Genomic DNA, 10507 nt, shown 5'->3' on the forward strand with positions numbered 1-10507 from the left:
CATCCATCCATCTGTGCATCCATCCATCCATTCATCCATCCATCCATTCATCCATCCATCAGTGCATCCATTCATCCATCCATCCATTCATCCATCCATCCATGCATCCATCCATTCATCCATTCATCCAACCATCCATCCATCCATTCATCCATCCATTCATCCATCCATCCGTGCATCCATTCATCCATCCATCCTGATCTCCAATCCTGCAAAACAGATTCATGCTCATGCTCAGACTCAGACACCAAAGCTGCCAGTAGGAAGTGAAGAAGACACTTGCCATCCATGTGACAACAATCTGCTTGACGTAATCACAGAGCCGGGGCTGGCTCATCTCTGACCCCCATCTGTCCTCATGTTTGACTTTGTCCCTCTTTGTCTTTAATCAGAGTAAAAGTCTCTCCAGCATCATCTCATCATTCAGCACCTTAACCTGTGGCTTTGATTCTCTGGGTCCCCGTGGAGCCAGAGGGGTCTGAACATCAGCTTCCTCTGAGGGAGGGCGCAGAGGTCAGCCATCAATCAAAGCCTTCTCTTTTCTCTTTTAATCTGCAAATGGACCTTTGGTGCACCGCTTAAGCCGCCAGCCTGTTACCCTGTTTGGTTGAATTTTCCTGAGAACCTGAAGGACTTTAGTCTTCAGGAAATTACCTGTCTGAGCATCTGAACTGTCTTCTGAATTTTACATCACAGAAATGTCCGAGTAGTTTCAGTTTCATGACATTTCTCAGATGGTAAAAAGATGAAGTAATACAAAAAGACGTATCTTTCCATTTTCTTCTCTTGAGGTGTATCTGTTTTTCTGGAGGTTTAAATTTCCAGAAACCCAGCAGCTTCTGAGACTTCATCTCAAACATAAGGAAGTCTGCAGTTCTGTCTTGGTCAAATCCAATGATCTCCACCGTGTCATCGGTTACGTTTTAGGTTCTGTTTATACATGTTTTGTTTTTTATGGTTGAGTTTAATCTGTTTGTTTAGTTTCATCCATGAAGCTGAGTCTCACACAAATGGGCCCTCCAATGACCCCCCCTCTCCCTGACCGAGCCATACATTAGCCCCCTCCCACACACACACACACACACACACACATCATATTAACCCTTGTGCTGTCCTAGGCACTTTAACATTGGGAGTGGGGTCATCTAGACCCACTAGACAGCGCTCTGAACCTTTTTTCTTCAATGATTTGTGATCTTCACTGGTGTCCATGGATTACATGAAATCTTTCCACCTTTATCCACCTTAGTCATGGTAGGGAGAACACGTCAATGTAAGGGTGGGGTCATCTAAGATAGCACAAGGGTTGAAGTCATCATGGCAGCAAAGCTACAATGATCTTTCATCTGAGCTCATTTTGAATCCTTGTGGTCTCGTGAGCACATTTCACCAGACACTGCCTTCTCTTCAATTCTATTCTATTTTATTTACACAGCCCAGTATCACAACACACTTGTTCCAATGGGTTAAACACCAATAACTGTACAAAAACATAGAATCTGTCATAAGATATATAAAATTTAATATAAAATAGCTGATTGCTAAACTAAAATAGACAGACTCTGGACAACCCTGCCCTTAGATCCTCCTTCTTATGAGTCTCATTACATCAAACTTTATTTATTTTATTTTATTTTAATCTATTTCATTTTATTTTCATTACAGAGTGAAGGATTTCAAAGGCCTGAACATAAAATAACCAAAAAACAAAAACCTTAGAAGACATGACAAGCATTCTTAAATTACTTATTGACACAGCAATTTCAATATGATGAACTGAGGGTCATGTTGGGGAAGTGGAGCGAGTGGAGGGAGGGGTAAGTTGTTGTAAGTTGTGTTTCATACACCATAGCCCAGCCTGACCACAGACAGCGGAAAGCAGCTTAGAAATAAATAAATAAATAGAGACAAAAATGTTAAAAAAAAAACAACTTTCAGACAGATTTATTCATGCTAAAAGATTTATTAATAAAGTAAAATAATTTTTGGTATCAAAGCTAAACAGACAAAAGCTGACCCTGGTCAGGGACCAGGAACCGCTCTTGAACCCATTTTTGGAGGTGGTCTTGGTCCGTTTCCAATCAGAATGAGCTTTGGTTTGCTCTGAGTGTCCTCAGTCTGAAAACAATTTGTCCTCTGAGCGCAACAACTAAACCAAAACGGCCACCGTAGCCGGTGGTGACATGATTTAAACACAGTAGGAATGAAGCAACAGATGAGCCGCGGTCAAATGTAAAGCAAGGATTGTTGTGTTATCAAACAAAAAAAAAGGATCCAACTGTTTATTTGTTAGAACCTATATTTTAACATCGCTGAAAACACTTCTTACATGCTTTTCTGAGTCTCGTTATGCGGCACGCGCACGGTGCTACTGTGACGTCATCCCAAAAGCTACCTTGTAGTTTCTTAATTTGAATTCTGTAAAACAATACCATAACAACACACAACTCATTGAAATGTGGTGGGATGAATTCAGGCTCATTAAAACAATTTTTAACATGATCCACACCACTTCTCACTGTTTTACCGACAATCTACAGTACAGACCAAAGGTTTGGAGACACCTTCTCATTTAAATGAATGGGAAGGTGTGTCCAAACTTTTGGTCTGTACTGTATATGTCATTAACACTTACCAGTGTACCTTCATACCTGGCATCTCCTCAGTAACAGCCTTGCAGCACGCCTCCGCCGGTGTTGTACCTGACGATGATACAGACGTTTTAAAATGGTCAGTGAAATATAAAGTTTGATAGTGAATTATCCTGACAAGGACTGCAAAGCGCAGTACTGTCTGACTAATGAAGACACTTGGATGAGCACTGAAACGTGTAACCCTTGTGCTATCCTAGGCACTTTAACATTGGGAGTTGGGTCATCTAGACCCACTAGACAGTGTGCTGAACCTTTTTTCTTTCATGATTTGTGAACCTTACTGGTGTCCATGGATTACATGAAATCTTTCCACCTTTCTCCACCTTTGTCAGAGTAGGGAGAACACGTCAATGTAAGGGTGGGGTCATCTAAGATAGCACAAGGGTGATGAAAGAAGACTCTAAGTCCAGGTGTCATGACTCGACGTCAAAACGTCACCTGTATAAATGAAACCAACTTTTTACCACCAATCTAGACTTAGTTATTCACATAAAAAAGGGTTTATGAGAGACATAAAATATAAAGCATTTGATTTTTGATCTTGATTGCCGCATGGTCTCACCTTTCTCCGGTGCCATGCAGTTAAAGATTAACTGATGGTTTTTCCTTCATCTGCAGTGAGACATTTAATATTCTGAGACATCCTCCTGAGATCATTCTCCTGGAATGCTTCACATGCATGAAGAGTTGCTTCTGCAGGACAGTTCCTAACAATGAAGGACATCGTCCAGCCAGGAGATGACCAGGACTTTGAGAGACGACAAGAATCCACCTCAACATCGGTCACATTTAATCTCCATGAATAATAAATTGACTGATGTTTTGAGCAGGAGAAAAGACTCTTCCCATCAGTGTTTTTACAGAGATTCAGGAAAACAAAGACAGCTGCTGGCTTTTCATGAACCAGCCCGGAATGGAAAAGACACTCTAGAAATGTGTAGATGTCACTACAGGTTCTGCAGGCTTTGATCGGCACGTCACGTCAGGGGCAGTCAGACGACAGAAACATGGAGCAGAGGGTAGCGTCCATCAAATATTAGTCATGCCGATTAGAATCTGGAATTGTTCATCTTCCACACTGCAATAATAATCAATAACAGGTTGTTTGTCCAGAGCCTCCTCTGCAGACGGGGGTTTGGTCTCATGATGGCTCTTTTTCCTCCACCATACCGTCACTCATTCCCTCTAAACCGGCAGTGTTTTCACGTTATGTCTCTGTGAAGGTGTGTTTCAGGTGTGAGGCATTCCTCTGCTCAGCTGAGTCAAGTGCATGTCATCTGGGATGAAGAGAGAAGGGACTGTTTACATGCAGAACAGCTCAGTCAATACTCTGACTAGCAGAAAGAGAGGAGCATCATCAGAGGAGCTTTCCCTGTTTATTATTTCAGAACACTCTTATTTTTGTATATATTGTTTCAAAATGTGTATTTGTTAATTACTGTCTGTACATACTTGTGCCAAACTCCATGCTACTGTGACAAGGAAATTTCCCATTCGTGGGATTAATAAACTAATCTAATCTAATCTAATCACCCGCCCCCACCATCAGCATCACCATTCCCCCAAAAAGAGGAATGTTTGCAGTCCATCCTGCCTTCATCAGGGTGGGACTTCTGAGACTTTAGGTTTTTTTCCATAAATCCTGCCTGGCTTTAATGCCTCTCCTCAGAAACTTCCTCCACTTCCTGTTTATTTGTTCATCTTTGCGACGTCTAACAGCAGCTCAGGGCAATGGATGACCTTTTGTTTTAGAGACACTGAGCAGAACGTTTCCAGAAATCTACAAGTTATGAAACATATCGTTTTCATGACTATTTGACATTAAATCTCACACAAACATGTGGAAGGCTTCTGGTTGGCAGGTGTCCGCATGAGCTGGACTGGGTGACCCCTCCCCCTTGGCGTTCCATAGACTCCTATAGAGAAATAAATAGCTGTCACTCAGTCACTCTATTGTTCGGAAAAACAATCCTTGCTCTAACTCGTTTTTCTTAACATCATCTTAATAATCCTTTTGTTTCATGACATTTTTTGCTGTAGTTCAAGTTATTCAAGTTAAAACTAACCAATCAGATGCCTCAAAAAACATAGGTGGAGCCTACTGACCCCCACATTCAACGGTTTAAACGTTTGACAGATTTTGTGTAGCCCCCTTTCAAGTGGTAGGGGTGTGGCCTTCCAACAAGCTCCCCCATGATTGGTGAGAGTGGTTGCCATAGAAACGATGACTCACTGCTCACTGACGTCTGGTTCCAACATGGTGGCGTCCGTTTCATGGAAAAATGACAACTGAATTGACTTCATTGGGTTGAAGCCAGAATAAACCATTTTCTATGGATGACATCACACTCACTCAGTCCAGTTCTCTGGTACAGTCGATGGTTCAAATCCCCACCAACCTCATCTATTTCAGGTTTTGTTTACAAATTTTTTTGATACCAAATCTAATCAAAATCTTGTTTTCTCTTGTTTGTTTCAGCTGATGTTGGAGGTCCACATGTGAGTGTCCAGCTGCAGAACTTTGGTCCAAGTTCAAACTTCAAACTCTATGAGGGACCAAAAAACTCCCCAAGAGAAAGACTTCTGTAGGTGGTGACAGCTCGAACCAAGAGAAGAGCGACCTGCTGCTGCCTCACGACTGCGACCGCGCTCAGAACAGGAGGCTCAGAGGGTTCCTGTGGATACTGAGGAAGAAGCTTCCCTTCGGTTTGGATCAAATCTCAGTGAATGTGGTCATTCTGTGACCACGGACTGTGTTCCCAGCAGAGTTGGCCTGTAGCTGTAACACCAGCCTTTCTCCTGACCTTCATGAAAGTTCGTGACTTTGCAGCTCCCTCCCGTTAAATGGCAATAGTGGAAAGAGCTTTAGGGAAGATTTCAGGCCTTTAAAGGAAAGATGAATGAGTCCAAACTTTTTGTGAATAAGATTATTGTCATTTGACCGAGCAGGGAAACTGCTGAAACCATTTCTATCATCCTGTTTAGTGTCAAAGATAACAAATGTATGGATTTAGTGTCATGCACGTCAGGTTCACTCACATCTAAAGTAATTACTGTCAGTTTCATCTGTATTCCTTGCATCTGAAGGTGTGCTTTGCAGAGGAATTATAGCTTTTTGCAGATAAAATGTGAAATGTTGGCTTTTTCTGAGCCGTCTGCAGACTCATTCCTAATCAAGCACTGCTTAGCACGCTGAAGCAGACACACTGTCACCTCCTGCAAACTTGCAGCTTTGGGGATTGTTGAAATGACAAGAAGTGGGCGGATCAAAAGTGGGCAGATTAAGTTTTTCTTCTTCTTTAATCCTTTTAATTTCTTCCGTGTTTTTCAGTGCGGTGTAACTTTCAGGCAAAGTGTGGATGGAAACAGAACCCAGAAAAACTTCAGGCATTACGTCAAACAGATTAACAGAAACAAAAGCAGCTGATTGGAAGAAGAGTTTACAGCCTTTTGGATGCAGCAGTTTGTGCAAAGAGGAGGCACGTTTGTCTTTTTGGATCCACAGTCATTAACCTGAGAGGAGGAGCCAGGGGGGTATTTCAGGAAGCATGTTTAAACTACCCTAAGTTTAACCCTGAACTCTGGCTGAAATCCGCCTGAACTTGCTTACTCTGGGTATGTCGGTTCCAAAAGACCGGATATGAATTAACGTAATTACGCTCGACTTGGTAACCCTGGGTTAATCTTAATGCACGTGCACTACGTCAAGTACATAAATACATTCTCAATGGATCGCCGATTTCTGGAGTCACCATGGAAATGCGTGGTGAAGAAAAAAAGAAAGCGCTATACTTCAGTGAGACGGAGTCTGAGATTTTAATGACGGCGTATGAAGATTATACGTCCATCAAAAAGTAACACGGCTGCATCATCAGCAAAATAGAGTTTCTGCTTGGAGAGAAAGAACGGACAAAGTAAACGCAAGAGTTTCTGATCTTATTTCCATTTTCCTTGTTATATATATATAACTTGAGCCGGCATATACTCATTTTTATAATAATAAAAAGGACTGGAAAAAATGCACAGAGTGCATGAATTCATTGAAGTGCTTGCTGTCATTATGAGTGCTATATAAACTCATCATCCTCCTCTTCCCTCTCACTCATGGTGCAGACACTTCAGCATAGTAGGACAAAATAACACGGCAAAACACTGTAAAACAGCTAAACACATTTGGTCAAAAACCAACACTTAAACCCAAATACGTCCAGACAGGCAAAGGGAATGGTATCCCACAATCCCTTGCGGTGCCTATCTAACAGCAGCCCCAAAGTTACACCTACTTAATTGAATTAATTTGAATGAAAGGAAAATAATTGTCTGAAAACGACGTTTTATTTTTAAGCTGATTTAACAAAAAAATGATTTATCTTACCTGAAGCAAATAATTAAGTTAGATCAAAGTAAAAAAAAATATTTTTCCAACATCCATATGGTTTTATCACCCTCTCACAGTGGAAAAAGTATTATCTGAGCTTCATCCACTAAATAATTTTCAAATGGACACGCCATGCTGCTTCACCTCTCTGAAAACAAACTAACCTTCAACTAAACCTGCTCCAGACCAGGTTATGTTTAGAGCATGAGTTGCTATAGCAACTTGACATACCCTTGAACATACCTCCATTTCTGGAACCGAAAGCTGAGGTTATCAACTTCCTTAGCCTCAAACTTACCGTGGGAGCTAGCATAACCTGCTTTCTGGAATACCCCTCTGGAGTTAGTGAGGGGTCTGTGTGGTAAAAACACTGAAGACCGCAGAAGTCACATGCTTTTAGTCATCAATCAATCTGACTTTAAACTCTGAAGTAAAAATGTGATGCCGTGCATCAGAGGGAGACTCTTATTTTTTTGTATAAATTCTCTGTTGCAAACAATACAACAAAGATGTGTTTGTTTGTTTGTTGGTTTACCACAAACCAATTATCAAAACAATACAACATACAAATGTTTTTGTATAATTGAAAGAGCAACAGAAAGACGAAAGTTAATTTTTTTGTCAATAAACCATTTTTCACTTTATTTCTCTTTAAAATAATAAACAAAAAGAAAATGTTCGTATTTAAAGCAATGCCACGATATATTTTTTTTAAACTTTATAGACAATTGAGGTATCATACATAACATAACGAACAGTAGCTATATAATCAACATTACCTAGAATAGCAATCACCATTGCCAAACATAACATATAAACATAAAAAATAAAAAATAGAAAAAACGAATGAACATAACACACACAAAAATAAAAATAAATAAATAAAATAAAAAAAACATAGATCCATCCAAAAAGTTTAACATTGGTTAGGGATACTCATTAAGGTTGTATTTTTGACAAAAACTAAGTTATTTCAAGCCATTCTTCTTTTTCATATAGTGAAGTCATTGAAAATAAAAACAGAGCTCTTTATTAAATGTAATAAAAAGTGGTTTGGTCTTCAAATATTTATTTTTGTGAATATAAAACTTTCCTTGCATTATCAGGACATTAAGAACCATATTTTCTCGTCTATTAGATGATACCACCCCGAATAAAACATTTTTTGCGTCTAAATGAACTGTCATTGCAATTTTGGAAGAATACCAAAAGCAGAACTTTTCCCAGAATGTGTTTATACCTCCACAGGTAAAGAATAGCAATGCCACGATATTAAGACCCGGAAAGACGGAGTTTTTGTAGCCCTCCCTCTTCTCCAATCAGCTGCCTGCCGAGGATCGCGCGCAGAGCGCTGCTGCGCGTGCTCGCAGAGGCTATAAACGGACGCGGCGCGCTGAGCGCAGCCGGCAGACTGGCGCAGATCTGATCGGAGGATGGCGCAGCTGGAGCTTTTCAGCGCAGGGCGGCTGCAGGTGCGGAGAAAGTTGTGTCTGTAGCGCAGCAGCTGCCAGAGGAGCCATGCAGCAGAATGAGAGTGCTGTCCAAACTGTGGCTCCAGAGTCATGCCAGCAGCAGATGTTCCAGGAGGACTCCTCAGGAAACAACCTGTCGCTGCACTGCTGGCTGCAGCTCCTCAGCAGGGAGTCCATCATGGAGTTCCAGGGAGACAGCTCCAGCGTGGTGGTGCGCGTGATGATTGCGTGCGTGTACTCCATTGTCTGCGCGCTGGGACTGGTGGGGAACTCTTTGGCTCTGTACCTGCTCCACTCCCGCCACAGGCAGAAGCAGTCGTCCATCAACTGCTTCGTCATGGGCCTGGCCATCACAGACCTGCAGTTTGTTCTGACTCTGCCCTTCTGGGCCGTGGACACCGCCCTGGACTTCCGCTGGCCTTTTGGGAAAGTTATGTGTAAGATTATCAGCTCGGTGACCACCATGAACATGTATGCCAGTGTTTTTTTCCTCACGGCCATGAGTGTGGCACGCTACTACTCCATCTCCTCCGCTTTGAAGATGCACAGCCGGCGGGCAGCAGCGACCAGGGCCAAGTGGACCAGCCTGGGCATCTGGGCTGTTTCCATCTTGGCCACTTTGCCCCATGCCATCTACTCCACCAGCGTCGAGGTGTCGGATGAGGAGCTCTGCCTGGTGAGATTCCCAGACTCGGGCAGCTGGGATCCACAGCTTCTCCTGGGTCTGTACCAGCTGCAGAAGGTGCTGCTGGGTTTCCTGATCCCCCTCATCATAATCACCGTCTGCTACCTCCTTCTGCTGCGCATCATCCTCACCAGGCGCATAGTAGGAGCGGCAGACCCAGAGGTCAAGCAGGGCCGGCAGAACCGGCGCTCCAAGGTCACCAAATCCATCGCCATTGTGGTTCTGTCCTTTTTTTTGTGCTGGCTGCCTAATCAGGCACTGACGCTGTGGGGGGTACTCATCAAGTTTGACCTTGTGCCATTCAGCAAGGCATTCTACAACGTGCAGGCCTACGCCTTCCCGCTGACCGTGTGCCTGGCACACACCAACAGCTGCCTCAACCCCGTCCTCTACTGTCTCATTCGCCAGGAATTCCGGGCCGGCCTCAAAGAACTTCTCCTCCACGCCACGCCATCCTTCCGGAGCGTGACTCACCTGCTGCGACGCAAAACCAAAGTGGCTGAGGCGCCACCTGTCCTGGTTCTGGTCCAGATGGATGTCTGACTGGAAGGATAAGCCAAGCCTCAAACTGCTGAGCTTGTATTGATCTGGAGCTGCTGGCTATGAGGTGCAGCTGTTCTCTGCTGGCGCGTACAATCCCATCTTTTCCTGGGTTTAAAGACAACATATTGACGAGCGGCAGGGGACTCCTTTTGTTGGCGCTCTCTGTGTCTGACATGCAGCAAAGTGGCGTGGACATTCTCTCTGCCACTCGGTGTGTCTGTGCTTCAGTGTTTGTTCTGTACAGATGTGGCAGATTAAATCTAATCCATTATTGACTAAAAAAGATTATGTGGAGATTGAGTTTCTTTATTTCAAATTGATTAAAAAACAATGAAAATGAGATTTAAAAAAAAGCAAAAATGATGAATGATTAAAAAGATTTATGGTTTTCTTGGGAAAATCGCTCCCTTAACATTGCAGCTGTCTGGGAAAAGGCTTGTGAATGATGAACAAACAGTAAAACAAACTGAAAACACACACACTTGCTTCTTCTTTTTAAAGCAATATTGCATGTAAAAGCCGTGTATAGTTAGAGGAGATGAAGCTGACCTTCAGAGAACTTTCTGGATCCAGGTGAAGTCGCAGCAGATCTGCTAGGATGTAAGTAGAACACGGACACCAGAGGAAATAGCTTTTCTGCTCTCAGCCTGCTGACATGCAGACAGGAGATTCAGACAGCTGCAGATTGAGCATTAATAACTTAAATTGGGAGTCAAATTTGCACCGTTTTCTAACCAGGCCAATCTTTTGAAATATGAGCAGTTTCTCTTTTCTG

At 42.7% G+C, this 10507-nt stretch overlaps 1 protein-coding gene across 1 annotated transcript; it reads left to right on the top strand.

Annotated features, from left to right (window-relative positions):
* The first annotated feature begins 7876 nt into the window (after positions 1 to 7876).
* rxfp3.2b (relaxin family peptide receptor 3.2b) lies at positions 7877 to 10207 on the top strand. Its single transcript, XM_004067696.5, has one exon. The coding sequence runs from the start codon at positions 8551 to 8553 to the stop codon at positions 9730 to 9732; it is 1182 nt and encodes a 393-aa protein (XP_004067744.1). The 5' UTR covers positions 7877 to 8550; the 3' UTR covers positions 9733 to 10207.
* The last annotated feature ends 300 nt before the right edge of the window (positions 10208 to 10507 follow it).

This window comes from Oryzias latipes, chromosome 4 (assembly GCF_053564925.1).
Source record: "Oryzias latipes strain Hd-rR chromosome 4, Olatipes_Hd-rR_3.1".
Lineage (NCBI taxonomy): Eukaryota > Metazoa > Chordata > Actinopteri > Beloniformes > Adrianichthyidae > Oryzias > Oryzias latipes.

Excerpts from the sequence above, each read along its gene's own strand:
- rxfp3.2b (XM_004067696.5), top strand. The coding sequence starts at position 8,551 with ATGCAGCAGAATGAGAGTGCTGTCCAAACTGTGGCTCCAGAGTCATGC.